The sequence below is a fragment of the Octodon degus genome, unplaced genomic scaffold (assembly GCF_000260255.1).
Source record: "Octodon degus isolate 3935 unplaced genomic scaffold, OctDeg1.0 scaffold00152, whole genome shotgun sequence".
In the NCBI taxonomy this organism is placed as follows: Eukaryota; Metazoa; Chordata; class Mammalia; order Rodentia; family Octodontidae; genus Octodon; species Octodon degus.
The window spans coordinates 3214846-3236768 of NW_004524728.1; the positions used below are offsets into that span (position 1 = coordinate 3214846).

The window sequence follows — 21923 nt, forward strand, 5'->3', positions numbered from 1 at the left end:
CATTGGTCATTCACGAAATGGAAATTAAAACTAAAACACTGAGAATTCAGCTCACTCCAGAATGAATGGCTACTATCAACAAATCAACCTATAACAAATGTTAGTGAGGCTGTGAAAAAAAAGAAACCCTTTTCCACTGTTGGTGGGAGTCTGCAACCACTGTGGAAATCAGTGTTGAGATACTTTAAAAAGTTACATCTGAGGTCCCATTTGACCCAGCTATTCTCATTCTTGATACATTCCCCCCAAAATTAAAAGCATCACATCAAAGTAGCATATGCATACCCATGTTTAAAGCAGCTTAGTTTGTAATAGCTAAATCTTAGAAACAGCTCACTTGTCCATCCACTACAGAATGGATAAAGAAGATGTGTTTTTTTAAGAGTATTACTCTGCTATAAAGAAGGATAACCTTGAGACATTTCTAGGTAAACAGATATACCTTGAGACCATACTCAAGTGAAATAAATCACACATGTGTATATATACTGCTTTGCTTTACTGGTGGGAGAAAGCAAGGAAAAAGAAGAAAATGAGAAAAGAAGGGACAAGGGCTTCACTATACACTCATTTGGCAGATGGGGGACCTGATCAGTCAGCATTAATTAAAGAATAATATTTCTGCTATTCTAGGTCTCTTTTGTTTCCAAAAAAACTTCAGGATGTTTTCTCGAGTTCTGTGAAGAGGCTGGGAATTTAGAGGGTGTGACTGTGAACTTCACCATGAAAAGTGGGTGTGACTAGGCCCTTCCCCAAAGTAGCTCTACAGCGAGGTGATGTGGGAAAACTTCAGGAATATGGCTACTGTAGGAAAAAACTGGGAAGACCAGAAAATTGAACATGAATACAAAAACTAATGGAGAAAGACAAGAAGTGAAGAAATAAAGAAATGCTTACAATATAAGTTATGCTATCAGCCTGAGGGAATGAGATTTTGGACCACATGAAAGGTTTGCTTGCAGAAAGCCCTTCATTGATAATTTAATGCCAAAAGTTCCCATCACAGCTAACAATAGACTCAAAGCACATGACTCAAAGCACTCCACTCAAATTAGGGATTTGAAGATGGGAAAACCCACATCAACATCCACTGTTTTCACCAGCATGCAACCCTATGAATGGAACGTAACCCTATGAATATAAGCAAAGATTAAAACACTACTTTGATCATCCAGAAAAAAATAAAAAAATTAAAAAACTGAAACAAAGCTTTTGTAAATGAGAAGAAAGGCTAAAGGGAGGGTAGGGGAACAGCAAAAAAAAAAAAAAAAGTTATTCATATAAGGTACAAATTCCCTATGATGAATGTGATCATTATGTACACCTAAAGCACCAATAAAAATTGTTTTCTTTGAAAAAAAGTAAAAAAAAGCAAAAGCAACAACAACAAAAACCCAAAACTTAAATGGAGCAGAAATTTTTTTGTGTGTGTGTGAGGGGGGGAACCAGGGATTGAACTCAGGCCCTTGCACTTGCCAGGGAAGTGCTTAGTCCACTGAGCCATCGCCCCAGCCCCTGGAGCAGGAAATCTTAGAAGTAACAAAATCTTTTTTCTTAAATGTTATTTATTCGGCGCAGGGTCTTGGTACGAAGCTCAGACTTGCAGTGGTTGTCTTGTCTCAGCCTCCCCAATGCTGCGATTACCAGCATTTTTGGTGGCCAGCGCAGTGCAACGGCACAGCACAGTGGTGGCCGGCACAGCATGCAGTACAGCGGATTGAACTCAGGTCCTTGTGCTTGCCAGACAGGTGCTTCGACCACCTAGCTATCTCCCCAGCCTAATGAAACCTGAATAAATCAAAAAATAAAAATAGCCAGGCATGGTAATATATGGCTGGAATACCAGGACTTGGCAGGCCGAGGCAGGAGTATTGCCGTAAGTTCAATGCCAGCCTGGGCTACACAGTGAGTTAAAAGCCAGCCTCTACTACACAGTGAGATTCTCTAACAAGAACAAAACGAACAAACACAAAAGGTGAAAGTATTGTTATTTCTTATTAAATGTATATTTAGAATATATACTTATTTCACTTAAATAAAAGTACATGTGTTAATTTCATGATATTTATGGATTATTTTATGCTTTAGCAAAATGCTTTACTGAACATATTGTCACTTAGAGAGAAGGTGGTGAATTCTAAAACATCACAGATTACTGTCATCCCCAAAGATATGATTTGTGTTGTGATCTCTTTTATGAATAATGTGTGGTTTATTTTTATGCAACAGCACACCACATGTTTTGGCTCTTAACAGATGGCAAACTCCCTTTATCATGCTTTTAAGCTTGCACACTGGGATTGAAAACTATTTATACAGTAAACACTTTAGCTGATCCTATCTGTGGACAAGTTTAATTAACGAATGAGATACCAATAGCACAAGCAAAGAGACTCACGGGAGGAAGCAGAACCTGCCTCCTTGCTGAACACCTGACTCTACCCCAACAACTCAAAGCACACACGGAAGTTAATGACGCTACTGAGTCTCACAATAAATCCCTTAAGCATTTGACTTTTTTTGTTAAACATTTTCCAACTCCAGTGTTCATAAAGCTTTAACACCCATGGTAGAAGGAAAACTTACTCGTTAATGAGATGCCACTAGGAGCAGGCCTCTGACGGCTTCTAACCATGTTCATACCTCACTTCACCTTCCACATGTGAACACTTTCCAAAGACATGTCTCTGGAGATTTACCACCTTCCTCTTGCAATTAAGACATTAAGAACACAGGATTTCATGTGGATAAAGTTTATTTTGTTCACCAAGAGTTCTTGGAAAAGGAACAGTCACAAAGGAACAATATTAGACTAGTCTTCTCTTCCATCTGGATTTGGGGACACCATGCATTATATACAAAATAATCAGTGGAAAAGAACTAATAGTAACAGTTGTTCAGATCTACATAGGATGGCATGAAGAAGCAAGCAAAATGGACATGTGAGCTGGAAAAAAAAGCTGCAGGACTACAAACAGAGTTATTTTCCTGTATTATACAGAAAAAGAAAAGCTCTAGTTGGCCACAAGATATCTAGTAGAACTGAGACTAAATGTTTTGTCAAGGGCCTTTTCTATTATGCTGCAGCAATATTTTGGTTTTGAATAAATGATTTCACATTGGTAGGAGGAACTTAAAAGCATAGGAGGGAAAAACATCCATGGATAGAAAAAGAAACTTGATAGCTATTTTAAAGGCTGACACAGGATGAAGAACAATCTATACCTCCAGCCACACACTAGAATCTAAAAACAAAATAGATCCATTTTAAAACTCAGTCTTGAGGTCTGAGTAATAGCAGAAAGATCATTTATTTCCATCATACTAGTGCTAATGGACCAACTGTGTTAATACTATTAATCTAAGAGGCAATTTAACAAAATTCCTCATTTTTCTCTTTCTTTCTAATAAGCCTCTTCACTCACGTTTTATAATCACAGAAAAATACTCCAGGAAGTGTACTGTCAAGCTATTATCATACTTCTCAGGGGGTAAAAGACAGTCTGCCTCTGGCCTCCTTCCCCACAAGCATAGAGGTATGCAATTAACGGCACAACAACACATACCCTGCTGGGCCCTATACTGTTTGACTCTCCGGACTGTCTGAAAAATGCCATGAAAAATACACTGCAGAGAAACGCACATGGGGTTCACGGTAGCAGTTAAAAAGCAAGATGCAGTATGAATCAAAGTGACAAAACATAGAAATTAAAAGCTCACCCGAGTTCATTGGTTTTATGTTGGAGCTATAATTTGCAATTAATGCTACTTCCACCCTATGACTCGCTGAATGACATTAGTACTAACATTGCCAAAATGGTGGTATAAAGGCATAAAGAAGTCAGTGATCCTTGGGGGGAGGATCCAAATTCCAAAGAGCAAAGAATGAAGGTGCTTACCTGAAATACAGCTTTATCACATTGTGGCTTTTATCAATAAAAGGCATCATCATCATCATCATCATCATCATCATCATCATCATAAATAGATTTCACCCAAATTTATTACAAGCTTAACACATGTTTGGCACAACTTGAAGCAAGTGAATGTTATGATTACAGTAGCTAACTACTCCTGAAGGCTGCAGATAAATAACATACAGCCTTAGAGGTAGGTGCTTATTAAATCCATTGTATGAAACAGTAATTGGGCAAACGGGAGGAGGTACAGTCAATGTTGCCAAAGAATTAAGTACAAAAGTCACCTTACTAGAAACACGCATCACTATAATTTTTTCCAAAAAGGAGCAGCATCGAGGGTTTCCAACTAGACTCCAGCCAATCTGTCCTGTGACACAGTGAGCACTGGCCACAGGGCCACAGGCATGCCGCGCTGTGGAGGAAAGGGTCAGCCTGTTGTGATCATAAAAACCTAGAATCTTGTTTCCATATAGAACTTGTCACTAAAATAATTTAATAAGGATTAATTCCAATGGATTCATCCACTGAGGAGGGCGGAGGCGAGTCCGCTCTTAGGGGGCGGGGCCTACTTAGTGGGGGGGGGGCCGGGGCCTGGCACAGGCGCACTTCTCTCCAGCCCTTGCCCTTGGCTTCCAGCTGCGTGGGGCAGCAGCACCCCTCTGCCACACCCTTCCACCCTGATGTTTCTGCCCTGGAACTGGCTGACCATGGGCTGGAAACTTCGAAAACCGTGATCCCAAGACGAACCTTTCCTCCTCTAACCCTGTTACTCACTTCCCACTTCCAATCTTTGAGAGGGATAAACACAGAGTTGGCTGAGAAGATGCAAAAAGAGCCTATCCTTTCACCCAGCAAAAAGGAATCCCTGCAGAAGAAAATGTGAACTTCAGCTCCTTCTACTTCCTTCTCTCTCACATGCTGACTTTAAAAAAAAAAAATTAAAGGCAAAAAGTTCTCTGATTTTACCCATAACCGACTAGGCTACTAACTATATTTATGATTTTAAATGAGCTTAAAGGGGGGGGCTGCCCCTTAGCTCAGTTCTTTAAGTGGCTGCTTCAACAAAGCAGTCAGGCTCAGGTTGCTGTGGTTCGATCCCCAGAACTCAAGCCAGCCAAACCTGCCCTGAAGGCATTCGGAGCAAAAAAAAAAAAAAGAGAGCTTAAAAATAATAATGTAAGCTGGGTGAGGTAGTGCACTAGTGGTCCCAGGGTCTGAGGGGCCATGGCAGGAGGACTGCCATAGTTCAAGACCAGCCTGACTCATAACCCTGTCTCAAACATTAATTAATGAATTAAAATTTATAATGTAAGCTGCTATATACTTATCTTAGTTGGTCAATACATCCAGAAATGAATGATTTGAGAGAGAAGTCATGACAAAAATGTCTCTAAGTAATTCATATGTGTGTATATGAGGATTGTATCTAATCTATAAAGTAGGCACAATAAAAGATTAACAACAATAACTAATAATAAAAGAGAACATTTTCAACAATACCCTGTAATAAAAGTTGTGTGGATGTAGTTTGCCTGTCTCAAAATAGCCCACTGCCCTGTGCTCTTCCTGTGACTGGCGGTGGACATCAACTGAGGTAGGTCCCTACCTCCAGACTAACTGCGCAGCTCCCCCAGTGTGACACGGTGGGCTGCCTGTGATTGAGCCGAAGCAGAGAGCCCCTTGACGACCGTGGCACTAGGTCACTGCTGAACTTCTAGGGGCAGGTATTTACTTTCAATTGTTAAAATATATCTAATTTTTAAGTGAAATACACAGATACATGAGAAGAGCTACTGTTGCAAATGCCAGTAAACCCACCATGATAACCAAAGAATAAAATCTGCTGTGCAGCAGAGCTATCTATACAGAGCTCAAAGTAATTTTCAGTAGCACACTTTCAAACTAACTCATACTCTTGTTTAAATAAATGTCGTAAGCCGGGCATGGGGCTGCACCCCTGTAATTTCAGCACTCAGGAGGCTGAGGCAGGAGGATCCTTACAAGTTTGAGGCCAGCCTAGGCTACAAAGTGAGCTCAAGGCCAGCCTAAACTGCATAGTGAGACCCTGTCCAAAAAGAATAAATAAATAAATAAATCATTCACTATTAAATAATGCTGTAATGGACTACACACAGCATAGCTGTAATGGACTACACACAGCATGGTTTTTTGCATGGCATGTTTTTGGAAAATGACTAATTTTAAATTAATTTGGCCATATGGACCAACAACACCTTTTATAGCATATTTTTTGAAAAAGCATAAATTAAACTTAGCTTGGGCATATGGACTTAATGTTAGTGTTTAATTTGCTCAGAATACAAATAGAACATGATTTGATAAAAACAGCATGTGGATTATCATGATTTATACAGTCACATTCCCTATCAATAAAACATAAAAGCCTGATGATAATTTTTAAAACCATTAATATCTAATTCTTTTATTTTCATGAGAAACCTATTTTAAGGCTCAAGACGTAGCCCAATGGTCAAGTACTTGCCTAGCGTCCACGAAGCTCTGGGTTCCATCCCATGACTACACATGCACGTGTGCACGTGTGCACACAATCTATTTTACTTTCCTGACTGCTCTGTCACAATCATTACACAAATTAGCTTTGTAAAACAGAGTGCTCAATGGGAAGCATTCAAATGGGATTTTAATGATAACGAAGAATCATTAACATTGTTGCCATGATTGTCCTGCGGCGTGTCTGAAGTCACTGGTGGGAACAGGTGTCTATTACCATACGTCGTGTGGTATGGTTCAAATTATGAAATAAAAATAAAAACAAAGTAAGTAAGTATTCCAACACAGCTAAAAACCTCTACTGTACTTGCTTGAGATTAGTAATATATTCCAAGCTTATTTAAATCACTAAAATTGCTGTAATTAAACCTCTCTCTAAATCAGACTTGTATAAGAGTCAGAAATTTCCTATAATTAACTTATCTTTATAAGTAATCAGACAATAACTGTTAGTATATTTTTAGGCACCACTAAAACTACTGTAGCTGCTGAACATAATGACTATAATAAATCTTTAACTGCAGCTATCTCATAGCCCCTTTTCACAGCTGCAAGGATGGGAGGGAGGTGGTTTTCTCGGAGCTCTCCCCTGACTTGTTTTACATGTGTGACAGACACATTGCTTTTCCATGATATGGACAAGCTACTAAGGCATAGGAATAGAGCCTTTATTGAGCCATGAGCTGGTACTACAACGTATAGGTAGGCTGTGCAAACCAGCAATGAGGAATAATTAACTTAGGGCTGCTAAAGACAAATAGAGCAACTGCAATGGGGAGCTAAAAGACAAAGGTCTAAGTACACTGACTGAGTGCTAACTGCATCCAGAGTGCTCAGGATTTGGGCCATGCCATGTGCATTGGGGGGAAAGCCTGCAGGGACTGCATGATGCAACCTTGAGACAAGAGTCTTTGCAGCCATGTAATACAATTCTTACTTCAATACAAAGAATGAAGGAGCATTTTAAGGAAGGCCCCTGCTTCACACTTAGCAAGTCCTGACTAAGCCATCTGAATCAAGCCTGTTCAAGGTTTTCGTTTTGCACTGTTTTTTGCTTTTTGAGATAGGGTCTCACTATTTAGTCCCAGGTGGCCCTGAACTCACACTAGCCCTGGCTGGCCTTAAACTCACTGCAATTTTCCTCCCTCAGCCTTCCAAGTACTAGGGTTACAGGTGCACGGCACCACATCTGGCTATGTTCAATGTTTGTGTGCATGATTTGTTACCTTGGAATAGAAAACCTACATGAGACCCAGGAGCTACTGGTGGGCCTGGCTCAGGTTCTCTAGCAGCGCAGAGAAGGCTAGTCACCCCTGTATTCATTCAGGCTCTGATGTATTCTAGCTATCGTGTTCTTGCAAGGCAAGGCATCATTCATAAAGGAATAGTTGGGAAACTGAAACCATAGAAAAAACCAGCGAAGGAAAAACATCCATAATAAAAAGCAACAAGAAAAGCAAAACTAGTTCAGGGGAAAACTGGCAAAGGTAAAGATTTATAGTTACTTCACAATCAGAGAACCCAAAAAGATTTACAAATTTGACATATTTAGCTTTTCTTGCATTCAAGAGTATCAGGATTAACATTCTATTAAATGAATGAAATAATCCTTCAAATTGTGATTTGAAGGCACTGAAACATGACTAAAGACAGAAACCTGAAGAGTTTATTCTTCAAAAACTGCTTCTTCTATAAATGAGAAGAATAAATTTGTGGCTTTTATTGCATGGGGGGGGGGGTTCCCAAATCAGTTAGTGGAGAATGGCAGGCTTCTTGTTGAGAGGAACAGATGACAGAATTCAGAGTAGGGAATAGGTTGAAATTTAAAAGAGAAATTTTAGAAGCAAGAAAAACTCTAGAGACATACAAAAGCTGAGTAGAAGGCCTGTGAGATAGCTCAGCAGACTAAACACCTTCTTTGACAAGTGCAGGGACCTGGGTTCCATCCCGGGTTGTGCTGAGCCTGTGCCGAGCCTGCAAATGAGTCCAGGCATGGTGGCACGCGTCTGTAATTCCAGCATTGGGGAGGTTGAAAACAGGAGGATCACTATGAGCCCGAGCTGCATAGTGAGACCTTGTTCCAAATACACAAAATAAATAAATAAATAAAAATCTGAGTATAAATTCTGCCTCTCTCTGGCTGAATGATGGCCTTTTCTCTTTATAGGTAGCCCCATGGAACCTGGAGAAAAAGCATGAAAAAGACTGAAAGATTGAAAGGGATGAGTTAGCTATAGGTGACTGCAACAATAGCAAACTTAGCAGCTCATAGCATCCACAAATATTTATCATGTTGTATAAGATCTGTTTAGATTTGTTCAGGTTAGTTTTGGGGTTTTTTTGCTACATGTACCAGAGCACTTCTATCTGACCCAACTGGATTCCCTCAGAGCAACTGACCCAAAGGAAAACAAGCTAAAAGCTGCAACATGTTCCAGGAAGTAGCCGTGGAAGTCATACTCTGTCACTTCTGCTAAGATCTTACTGGTCACATGAGCAAGCCCTGTTTCAATAGAGAATTGCATAGAAGGGTAAGTATCAAAAGGGAAAAATTACTGAGCAGGGATCTCCGTGGCAGCTGACTACTATGGGAATCTACCCCACACAAAACTGCTGTGGGTGGCAATACCTTGAGTACTACCTGAGTACATTGCCTAATACTCAATTTGGGCAACATAACACTGGCCTACTGGCCTGAGGCAGGAAGGCAGAATGTGGGGCCGGCATAGCAACTGGTAATGTGGATGCTAAGTGCAAGAATCCAGGGGGATGCCAGAAGGAAGGGCCAAGTGTGTACTTGGCCCAAATCTCTGAAAGACTACTATCCTGTGCAGACACAAAGTACTACCACCCCCTTCTCACAGAGAGACTTCAACTTTAAAAACTGATTAGAAGAAAAAAAAAAAGTAGATATTAACCGCTTTACATTGCAGGGAACCCAGACTTTTCAGCTTAAGTCCAGGCAAGTTAATTATTTATGATACATATACAAGGTTCAGAAAACACAAAGAAAATTGCGAAGAAATAGGGACCTTCTGACTCATAGTCAGGAAAATAATATACGTAGTACCACTCCCCATATATTGAAAAATATATGTGGTACTACTAGAAAAATACACCAAGTCAATGATTATAAATAAATAAGAAGTAAAGAAAAAGCATGATATTAATAAGTGAGCAGATAAGGAATCTCAATATTGAAATAGAAACTTAAAAAATGGCAAATGGAAATCTGGAGTGAAAAGGAACAGTAGTTAAAATTTTAAAAATTCCTAGATGAGTACCACAGAAGATTAAAAATGGCAGAATAACCAGGGCCCCTGCAGATACAATAATAGAAATTATGCCATCTAAAAGGGATAAAGAGAACAGAAAACTACAACAGAAACCTCAAAAACAAAAATTTAGCATCCACTGGACATTATCAAGTAGTCCAACTTATGCATAACTGGAGTCCCAGAAGTAGGGGAGTACAACAGTAAAAGAACTTGAAAAATTATGGCTGAAAAATGCTAATTTACAAGATTTGAGGGTTAACATTTAATCCTTAGATTAAATGAGAACCCATGGAAAATAACCAGAAGGGTCCGGCAAGACAGCTCAGCAGAATAAGTACCTGCTTGGCAAGTGCAGAGACCCAGGCTCCAGCCCCAGCACCACGTGCCCGGCCGGCCCCACCCTCAGGCACGCTGAGCCAGCACACCAGTCCCGGCTTGGTGCAGCATGCCTGTAATCCCAGCACTGGCGAGGCTGACAACACAAGGATCACTAGGAGTCTGAGCTGCCTACTGAGACCCTGCACCAAATACATTAAAAAAAGGGTGGGGGGGGGGGACACACAGGAATGTAGTAAGTGAATGGGAGACAGTAAAAGTTCATATTTTGAGTTTTCTGCTTATCAGCTCTTCCTGCCCACTGTTTAGGCTATTTCAATCTTGTATTATCCCCATCAGATGAAAAAAAACTAAAGGAAAAATGATTAGCCTCACTTTTTTGGTTAGTACAACTATTTTTATTCAGCACTTATTACATAATGGTCAAATGTCACTAGAAGGTTGTGATGATTAATTTACATATCAAGTTGGCTTGATTACAGAATGCAGATTTGGAGCACAATGGAGTGCTTGTCATAATGTGGGTGAGCCTAGGACAATGAGATGCAGGCTTTGGAAAGGTATGGACCAATTCCCAGGAAGAAGGAATTCTGCCTCCTGGGGGCCTTCAGACTCCTGCTATAACTCACTACTTCTCTGGATGTCTAGCTTGCCAGCTTGCCCTGCAGACTCTAGGCCACCGGCCTCCAGAATCAAGTGAGTTAATGCACTAAACTAAACCCAAACGGATCCACATCTATGTCTACAGCTGTAAGCTTCCTCTTCATGCACAAGCACGCGTGCACACACACACACACACACACACACGCACACACACACGCACACAAACATATCCTACTGGAGTCCTTTATTTGGAGAACACTAACACCAACAATCCAAGGACAGGGGGTTGGTCATGGCTTCTGTCCTTATGAACATTTTTGTCTAAATATGTGTTAGAACTCCACATGCACAGGATATCTTAGGAAAGCGTATCTTCTGGCTAAGCAGAAGACAGGAGCATAATCACAGAAGAGTTCCCAGAGGAGCTAACATCTAATTCAGTTCCAAGGACTAGGTATTTGCTAGATGAAAAGGAAGTGGAACTACTGGTAAAGAAGAGCATTTCGAACGCAGGAGCTGTCCTGAGAGGTCTCTTGTGCCAAACCAAGTTTAGTTCTGATCCTAAGGCAATGGAGTAATGCTTTGTTCAAATGTGTTATAAATGGTTTCAGAATTATAAGAAAAGCTTCACAGAAAATATACAGATTTTTGAAACAGGAAAACTTCAAAATGAGGCTTATTACTCACATCTATTCTACTTTCTTTTCCTTATGACAACAGAACACTGATTACTAGTCACATGAGATACTAGTTCCACCAAGCCGATGTTCGGGCCATAATGCAGCTGTCTCAGCCTGTGCTTTAAGTTGTATTACAAATGTGGTTTCTCTTAGGGCAAGTGTGACTTGCTTTCTAGTGCCACCTGGTGTTGTGTAGCAGCATTAATTATAACTTTTTTTCAAGAATAAGAAACCTTTAAATGCCTTTTAAAGACATTCACAATATGTATTATACAAAGAATGTAATATTGAACACTACAGTGGGATATTGAATATTAGTCTAAAGCAAAGAAAAAAATTTTAAAAGGTCCGTGATACAAATGCAGTTACATACACACACACACACACACACACACACACACACCCCTGTCTATTCATCACCACTACATCCTAATCTGGGTCATCATCTTCTCTTCCCTGGAACAGTGCAATAGTCCTCTAATTGGTCTCTCTTCTTCCACTCTTCCAACCTAATAGCCATAATGAGGCCCTGACAACACAATACAGTTCCTACCAATTTTCCATTGGCTTCCCATCTCACTGGGGATAATGCAAAAAGTCCTTACTGCGGCCTTACAAGCTTGTGATTCAGACCCTCAACCTCTTTCCCCTCACATCTTCTTCCCCAGCCACCACCTGCTTACAAGCTTCAAATATGCTAAGCACACCTGCTTTGGGGACTATGAGTGTCCTCTTCTACCCTGGACTCTCTTCTTCCAAATGAGATAACAGAATTCTCTCACACTTTTCAAGTCTCTGCTTAAATGTCCTTGTCCAGGAGAGCTTAGATAGAGCAAAACCTTCCTGCTGTCATCCACTGTTTTTTCTGATTTATATTCCTTTCAAGTAATGTAATACTTATTATATTTCACTGCTTATCATATTCTAATTTTCCTAAACTTCCTTATCTATCTCCTCAAATACACTAAGACATAAGTACAGACTAAGCATCCATAATCCAAAAATATTAAATACAAAATGCTCCAAAATCCAGTATTTTGAGTACCAATACACCACAAATGAAAAATTCCACACCATGAATCTTTGTTTCATGCACGTTATTAAAATATTATAAAAATAATTACCTTCAGCCTATGTGTACAAGATGTATGAAACTAACATGAATTTTGTTTTAGATTTTAATCCTACACCCAATTATGTACATGCAAATTCAGCAAAATCTGAAAAACTATCCCAGATCTGAAATGCTGCTGGACTTAGGCATTTTGGGTAGGAGATTCGTGCCCTACACCATGAGAAACTGAACTCTGTTTTATTACCGCTGTAGTCCCAGTGCCTAAGAGAATACCTGACACACAGTAAGCACTAAATGTGTTTTGAATAAATGAAGAGAAATAATGGTTTGAACCTGACATTTAATAAAGTCTTTATATTACATTACTTGCAGTTCACACTAATATTTTGTGCCGCAGAATATGGAATACATGGCAGAAGATGACATCCAGTGGGGAGAAAGTGATATAGCAAGTTTATGGAAGCAATAAATAACCTGATTTAGTTTAAGAATCGGGTATTTTCAAGTGAGGACCTAGCTAGGGTCAGGGACATAGCTCAGTGGCATAGTGCCTGCCTGGTAAATGCAAGTTGTAAGTTTGACTCCAGGTACCAAAAAAAAAAAGACCCATTTTGAAATAAACCTATATGATTCATGTAACTACCAGAGAATTAAATCTGACTTTCTAAAAGAAGAAGTAAGTCATATAATTATTAATTCTAAATAAAATAACATCTTCCCCCTTATCAGTAATTCCTCATAAATTTAATATAGATAAAAACTAATCAATGTAATAATTCATCCTGAGACAAATCTGTAATTTCTGTATTTTAAAAATCTCAATTTCTGTTATTATGAAACTAAAGACTGACACTCAATGCACTCAAAGCATTGACTTTTTTTTTACTACACATTTCCAAAATGGAATGTGTCCCTTTCCTTACTCCCCTTCAGTTAGTGGCACTGTAGGAAAGGACCTGAGTAGAACACATAAGGGACTCCCAAAATGACAGTCCTCTCCAGTACAATTTTAAATAAATTTAAGTTCTGACTAGTCCTGCATCTCACCCTTAATCAACACTTCAGTACAAGCATCTGTTAGTTTGTACTGACCTCAACTGTCAAACTTAAATGATGGTAGAAGGGAAACCAGACAGCTCACGCTGCTGCACTGCCCCTTCTGCAGGTGCAGAGATCCTGGCACCCACATTCAACGGGAAAAGTCACCTTTCAGAGGGCTGCTGTGTGCATAAAGCGTTCAGGTGGTGCCCAGGGAGGAACAAGTGACTAAGGCTGACCTGGGCCAGCAGGTTCGGCGAGGCAGCAACTTGGCTCAGCACTGTGCAGTGCGCGCAGGGCTGGGGCTGGGCTCACAAGAGTGCCCTACATGAGCAGCAAGCCACAAGTACAGGCTTACCTCTCTCCATCCCACTTCAGGAAGAATGCATTTGATGGCTTAAAAGCTGATCAGTCAAGAGAATGGGAAAGGACCGACTGTCCCAAGGACCTCCCAGGCTGGGTGCGGCATCCCAAGCATGGAGGAAAATGCTCAGCCCCTCCCTGCCACGAACTGGCCTCTGGCTCTAACTGTCTGTCGTGGCCGCTCTGCTTGCTGAGGTGCTACAGCTTCTCAGGCCATCTTCTCTCCCGAGGACCAGGCAGACTGTTTCTCTGCTGTACTGCCTCTAGCCCAGTGATGGGTGAACCCTCCAGAGCTTTCGGGAACACGGGCAGCCCATGCAGGCACACTGTCATAGGTTCCCACATTGCTCCTGCCTGGCCCACTGCCTGGAGGGTACCACAAGCCTCAGAGGCCACCCTCCCTCCACTGCCTCCCCCAACCCTTCTCTCCCAGCCTGCAGCACATGCTGCTGCTGCCTCCTGACAGGGGCACTGACAGCAACGTCGGCTCCCTGCACCCCGCAGGCCCTCGGCTGGGACGAGAGCCACTGCAAGCAAGGTGCCCATCTGTCTTGCTTCCACCTGGCTTCTCCTGACTAGAACACCTACGATGTAGCAGATACGCAGACATTTAAGTGAATGAGGAACTGGAGTGTTTTTCTGTGAGTGACAAGTGAATAGTTCTTAAAATATGTATATTCTAATGACCTTTTCAGCATTACAGCAGCCAAACTCCCAACAGACAGTAGTTGGGTATATCATGGTAATGAAAGGGATAAAATAGTGCCTACTGTTTTTCCTCAATATTCAGTATTTCCTTCCTCCTAAGTAGAACACTGAATTTTAGCATTAACAAAATTCTGTCAGTTAAGCATTGTGGCTTAACTAGTAATCCTAGTACTCGGGAGACTGAGGCAGGAGGATTTTCAAAGTTCAAGACCAACCTGAGCTACAAAGTGAGTTCAAGGCCAGCCTGAATTGCATAGCAAGACCCTGTCTCAAAATGACCAAAAAGAAAAAAGAAAACAATCTGTCAGCTAAATGTAGGGCTTCTAGGAAGCCTGTTCCTTCTGTGACACTCCCTATTATCTGGATGTGGCTAATAATGTCTGGGTTGAACAGTCCTTATGGAGCATGAGGTTACAGTTTGAGGATGGCACAATGGCCAGAAAGGAGCCAAGTCTCTCTTGTACCACTAAACTGGTCTGAGGTTACTGATGGGGTAAAATAAGCCATGAGAATTGCAGCCTTCAGCATTAACATGCAATGAGTAGTTTGCAGGGTTGGTTTGAACCTCACATAGAACCCCATACATGAAGACATGGGAAGGAGGTAAAGATAGGGGCTGTTAAGAAAACAAGGGTTTTCCTTAAAAGGGTTCATTTCTTCAAGCAATGTAGGACAGGCAACCACGAATAAAGGAGAAGAGACTGCTTTTCTCCCTCTTTTGGGTCACTCCCTAGAATCTGCCTGAACCTAGAGCAGGAGAGCAGCTTCATCTGCCCAGCAGTCGCCTCTGCCCTGGAGCCATGCTGAGGAAGGTCCAAGGCTTCCAGTGAACTAGTTGAGTGATGCGATTCACACCAATGATTGTTTCATAAAGCTAACTTAATTCTGCTTCAAAACTGCTTTTTTATTCTTAAAATATAGGTGTCTCACTGTACAGGCTAAAAATAGCATTCCTTTCATAATAATAATCACATGGATTTTTAAAGAAGTCTTAGCTAAATTAGAAAATTGGCATAGTATTTTAGATTTTCAAGTCAACTAATAAAATTACTAGTTAAAACAACCTGAAATCAGGTATTTGAAAAATAGTAGTTGATTCGATTTGGATAGCTGTAATAACAGCAGACTGCAATTATCCGTTACAGATACTACTTTCATCTTAATCCTTCTGCTATGACATATCCCTGTAAGGCATATGAATCAGTATCTCCCTTCCTAAATGAAGAAATCACAGGTTAAAAAGCTTCAAAACACTGATGTTCATTCCTTGTTATTTCTAGGCTCTCAGCAGCACAGCGCCGGGGATGCCTTGTGTGCTAAGCTTAGACACACAGAACCGTGGGGGACCACATGGCGATCCTCAGGGAGGACAACAGCACAGGCCCTAGCCCTAGCACAACCCACCCAACTCTTAAACCTCCTGCGGCTCACTCCAGGAGAGCCCTCTGGGTTGTGGCCCTCAGTCCTACACTTTGGGGTGTATAAAACCTTTGATGTTATTTGATAGTAATGTGTAATAATTAAAATTACTACAAGTTCATCCAGCAAATATTTACAGAGTGCCTGAGGGGTGTGAAGCATGGTGCCAGGCTCAGGAGAGCAAAACAATCACAAATGTGAATTCACAGAAACTACATTCCAAGGGGTTTTCAGACAATGTACACTACAGAATTCAACTACCAAATATATCACACAGTGACAACAGTGCAAAGGAGAAACTAGAGCAAGGACCCAGGACACGAGTGTAAGGAGAGTACATTCCTAAATAAGGTCAGAGGCAGGGAAAGCTTCTTTAGAGGCAGCCAGCTGAGCAGAGATTAACAGAACAAGCCACGTGGATAGCTGGGGTGGAAAGCCTTCCACCTGAAAGGGTGCAGCCAGTGCAAAAGTCCTGAGGCCTGGGTGTGCTTGACATGGAAACCAGAACAGCTGCTGTCCAGGGAACCAAGCAGAGAGATAGACAGCACAAGGTTAGAAAGGAAACCAATGGAAGAAAATGAGAAAAGAGGAGCTTGACTAAGAAGATAAACTGCTGCAGAGGGTTCTGCTGCAAGGAAGATGGCCAGCAGCTGGAGCAATCCGGCCTGCACAACAAGACACAAGCCAAGTGTGGTGCTGGGCACATGCCTGTAATTCCAGCACTTGGGAGACTGAAGCAGGAGGACTGCTATGAGTTCCAGGCGAGCCTGAACTAGAAAACAAGTTAAAGGCCAGCCTACACTGCACAGTGAAACCCTGTCTCAAAAAGACAGCTTTACAGTCATTACAGCTACTGTACTGAGAAAGAATATAGAGCTATAGAGCTGGAAGCCAGAAGATCAGTTACCAGGCTATTGGAATAATCCTGGCTAGACACACTCATGCCTTAGACCTAGTGGTAACAGGTGAAAGCAACAGCAAGCGGATGGACCCTGGGTCCTAAAGGGAAAGCTGATGGAATTTGTGAAGGAGAAGCTTTACCGGAGTAGTGTGTGTTAAGGGCATAAGGTAAGTTTTACACTGGTTTGAAGTGATTATTATATACCCAGTTGAGAACATCAGAGGGCAGCAGGTAGAGAGCTGGATGGACACACCAGTATGGAGAGAGGCCCAGGCTGCAGGTAGATCTGGTAAACTTTGGGGTACAGAAGAATTTAAAGCCATGGGAAAGCATGGGATCAGGAAGGGAACGCATACACGTAGACTTAACAGTCCAAGGTCCATGTTCTGTGGCCTCCACTGTTTTAAGTCAGGGAGAGGAGAAGCATCTATTGAAATTACCCGAGAAGAAGCCACCAGGGGACAGCAGAAGAGAGTCCCCAAGACCATGCACCTGGCAAGCCAGGTGCCCGGAGTGTCTCAAGTACCAAGAATCATCCACTCCATCATGGTTGCTACCACGGGTATGTGCCACAAGCTTTGTCATGTCTCCCTAGTGTTTATCGTTACCTGGTCTGCTGTGGGTAGGTGATGATCGTACTGGAAGACCAAGACAATGACAGCAGAAAGCTTGCGTGAGTGTGAGAATCACTCCAGTCTCAGTCATCGATACAACACAGTCATCAACACTTTCCAAAATTAAATAGAGAAACTGCAGAATTAACAAGTTATTTAGAGACACATAGGGAAGTAATAGAAAGAAACAGCTAAAAATAAGTCGGTGAGCGTGTCTTGAGAACAGGAAGTCCTAGTTACAGTAAGAACTGCTGTATCTTGAACTGTATCTTGGTATTATTTCACAAAATTAAAAACTGTTCATCGGGGAAAAAATGCATGAATAAGATGACTCATTCTCAATTTCCTGGCACTGAAGTTACAGTCAGGCGCCAACAACTGCACATATTCACCAAGCATTTACCCGCACCCCAAGTGAGGTCTCTTGTACAGCGTCTGAGGTACCTTCTCAAGTTAGGTGGTGCTTTCATTACTACAAATGAAAGGTGTAGCTGAAAGATAAGTATGTTTAATCACTGAAAAATTTTGTTAGCAGATGCTTGATAAAAATGTAATCACTCTTCTGTGACCATGTGTAAAACTTTTTAATGTAAATAGTTTCTCACTCTGAATAAAGAACCTCTACAAAAGTTGAAGTAAGATACTACGAGTTATTACATTTATTGTGGTGGTTTTGTAATAAATTTTAGAGGGTAAAGATTTTTTTTTTAATGTGGATGCAACTTTATGTGCCTGTCTTTGCTACATTTCCTTAAAAAGGATACCCTGTTTTAGGTGTCTTTAGTCCCTAGTATGTAGCACAGATGCCAACATATTAACAATAAATAATATGCACTTTTTCCTAAGGGTTGCCCTTGTGCCAGACACTGCCTTAGTAAGAACTAAGAGAACTTTAATTCCCATTTAATTGCTACTTTGGAGATGCAGACTTCTGCAGTCGGTGCTCACTGTCTCTATAACAACGGAAAGCAAGACACAAAAGCTAGGTACGGTACGCTTCCCAAAGACGCACACACAGTCAATGTCAAAGCCAGGATTCGCAACAATCTCTCTGAGCCTCAGCACACAATGTTTAGCTAGGATATTCATAAATATTTATTGATAACATCATTGAAATAATAAAGCCAGTAGAAATTGTTTCAGTTAATGATAAAAAAAATTACATCACTCTAGAATGGTATAAATTTTTTTCCACGTCTATCTTAAAGGCTATTTGACAATCTCACCTTTCTCTTTTTGTCCTGGATCACCTGTTTTTCTACTTGTTTCTGAAAATTAAAGACAAAACAAAATAAGTACTATATAATCATCATTCTATATCTTAATTTATAGGCCTATGCTTAGATGAATTTTAGTGAAATTAAGAAAAAATATTTTGAGCATATAACTCAATTTTCTTAAATCTTGAATTCTTCATGAATGAAATTCATTACAAAATAGCAAGATTTTGGCTCACTTCAATTACTTCTAAGTAATTCTAAAATTTGTGATTTTATAATTATGAAAGTCACTGAACAGTGACCAAGAGTCAGAGGCCTGGCCAGATAGGTCAGTGGACTAAAGCGCCTGCTTAGGCAAAGCAAAGTGACCGGAGTTCAATCCCCAGTATGCTGTGCCGTCCCCGCCCCCAGGGCGCACTGAGATGGTGACTGAGACTGGGTGTGGTGATGCACACCTGTAATCCCAGCATTTGGGATTACACTGAGTCCGATCTACATGGTAAGACCCTGTAAACCCTGTACTAAACACACACACACACACACACAAAAGGTGACCAAGAATCAGACACCATACTAAGAATGTTTTATGGTATATGAGAAACCTAAAGTATAAATAACTTAATAAGCAAAATAAAAGATGACAAAAACAGATGGATTTCTGTGTACGTAGAAGAGGTATCTGACGATGGAGCAAGACAGGAAGGAAAAGTAAAAGATCAAGATGTGATATACTGTGTAGTGAATATGTTCAGTATGTATCACATATTATTAGAAATTTTTATGAAATAAAAGGGAAAATGAATGATGTACACCAACTCTGAATTTTTTTATAGACATATAGGCAAACTGGGGTAGGGAAAAAACTTTCCATCAATGCTTACTCAATATTGCTAGTCTTCTAAAATTGTTAGAAAGGGGCCGGGGAGATGGCTCAGTAGGATAAGTGCTTGACTGGCAAACAAAAGGATCTGAGTTCAATCCCCGGTTCCGCCAAAAAAAAAATAAATAAATTAAACTGTTAAAGCATTTTCTTAATAGCATTGTGTGCATAAAGAAATGGGGCGTGTCACCCTTTTTTCGAATGCTAGTCTTGCAACCCCGAGGGACTTCACACACAGGCACCTGATGTGCTGCAGGTGCCTGCCCTGAATGACATGTAGGTGGGTACTGCCAGCTCACACTGCAGGAGTCGCAGCCAGCATCAGCATCACACTGAGTTGGTATTTGTTCACAAATGGGACTACTGAATGCACTGATACCACTACCAGCCTAGACTAGTCAAAGAACATGCATTCCTCACATGGAAAATAAACTAGGCTGACTGTGTGTTTATTATCTCATTTCTATGCCTGTAACTTAGTATCAGGCCTACTGTTTAACAAATAAAGTATCCCGTTAATTCTCTAGACAGACCAGCTGGCAATAGACCTAGTAAGTTCTTCCTATCTTTAGGTCTCTGTAGGAACATACGTGTGTACATACGTGTTAGTGTGAGGATGTGGCAGAATTTGGGAGGTTAATTAAAAAAATCATATTTCCTGTCCTCTCTTCACAATAGATAAGAGTGTGTAATGCAGTCAGGAATGCTACGGAGAGTACATTCACACAGGCCACTTGATTCGCTGGTACCAAGTTGCCCACATACAGAATACTTCAATTTGGAAAAATAAAAAAGAAAACTGACCCAGGCTCTGAGGCAAGAAGAGATTTTTTTGTAGATCAAGCCTTTTTGTTACTTGAAGGTGCTAGAAAAGTAGAAAAAGGGACAGCCAGATAGCTCAGCAGATTAAAGCACCTGCTTAGGCAGGCACAGGGACCCAGGTTCAATCCCTGATGTGCTGTGCCAGCCCTGCCCGTGGGGCGCACTGAGAGGGTGATTGAGACTGGGCTTGGTGCCTATAGTCCCAGCACTTGGGAGGCTGAAAACAGGAGGACCACTATGAATCCAATCTGTGTAGTGAGACCCTGTGTTATATATATATATATATATATATATATATATATATATATATATATATATGAAGAAAAGGGAACTGACCTTAAAATCTAGGGTGGCCAGGCTTAATATTAAGCACAGCACTTTTCACATATTGTTTGGGCTCAGGATACCTGCAGGGAAGGGCTTTTAGAGGAAAGAAGCTGAGGTGGAGAAACTATTATATGGTTCCCAAAGTGATCATGGCCGATGGTTTAAATGATTCCAAAACATCATGTTCATTCTACTGTTCTACTTCATAGTTTCTTCAAAAGAGAAATGAAAGGATAAAGAAGCACAAAGTCTCAGCTTTTGCAAAGAGCAGGTTTTATACTTTACGCTAACTTCACCTATCTCTTGGTACTGCTACAAGAAAACCGCAGCATGTGATATAGTAGGGCTAATAAAAAATGTGGCATATACACAAACTTTTTAAAATTACAGTCAAAGACACATTGTCATTAGTCCCCCTCAAAATACTGCCCCTCACTTCACACTTACTCATCATCTTCTCCACTTTTTAAAAATACAGAACAGTTAAAAAAAAAAAAAGGCGTTAGAAAAGATACAAAATTTCACTAAATAAAGTTAAAAGGAACTCAACAATGATTGCCGTATTGCATGATGTGATCTTCAAATTAGTTGTTTAGGTTACCAGACATAAAGGTGCAAAATTGGTTAAAATACAACAATAACAAAAAAGTTTTAAGAAATTAAAAAGAAAATAGAAAAAGAAAAAAAAAAAAAAAAAGCACTAACTACTCCTTTCAAATGACCAGCAGAAATCACTTTTTTTTTTGCCACTTTTAGAAGCAGATCTGGAAGCTCATTTTTGTGAAAATCTTTACAAGGTGCGATTAAAGGCTGTGAATGTGAGTGCAATGCAATGAAAAGGCAGGCAATGAAAAGGCAGGCCCGCCTTATTGGGCAGCGATTCGGTACCACGTGTGCCCAGCAGCACAGCGCCTCCGCCTTACTCGGCAGCGATTCGGTACCAAGTGGCATTGGCGCTTCTTTGAAATCAAAATAACCACGAAGGGCAAATATTTTGAAGGTTTTCCAGGATACCAAAGCAGCCACAATACTGAACTAAAGACAGTCACGAAAGAAGACTTCCCAAACTGCTTCAGGAAGTGCAGAACTGATAGCACAAGTGCATTCAATGCTAGCAGGAACATTCTGAGAGATTAATGGTAATGTGTCCTTTACTATAATTTCTTACAATTAAAAATTCACTGTATTCTGTAATCATATTTCCTAT

The 21923-nt window shown here is 40.7% G+C and overlaps 1 protein-coding gene across 13 annotated transcripts in view; it reads right to left on the bottom strand.

Moving 5' to 3' along the window:
* Asph (aspartate beta-hydroxylase) overlaps positions 1–21923 on the bottom strand; it is a 263046-nt gene that overhangs the window by 118074 nt on the left and 123049 nt on the right. For 11 of the 13 annotated variants that reach the window (XM_023702445.1, XM_023702444.1, XM_023702438.1 and 8 more), the window contains one exon: positions 18694–18735. The exons of the other annotated variants lie outside the window; for them this stretch is intronic. In XM_023702445.1, the coding sequence (XP_023558213.1) occupies positions 18694–18735 (42 nt within the window). The remainder of the gene's footprint in view (positions 1–18693; positions 18736–21923) is intronic. 13 annotated transcript variants of the gene reach the window in all.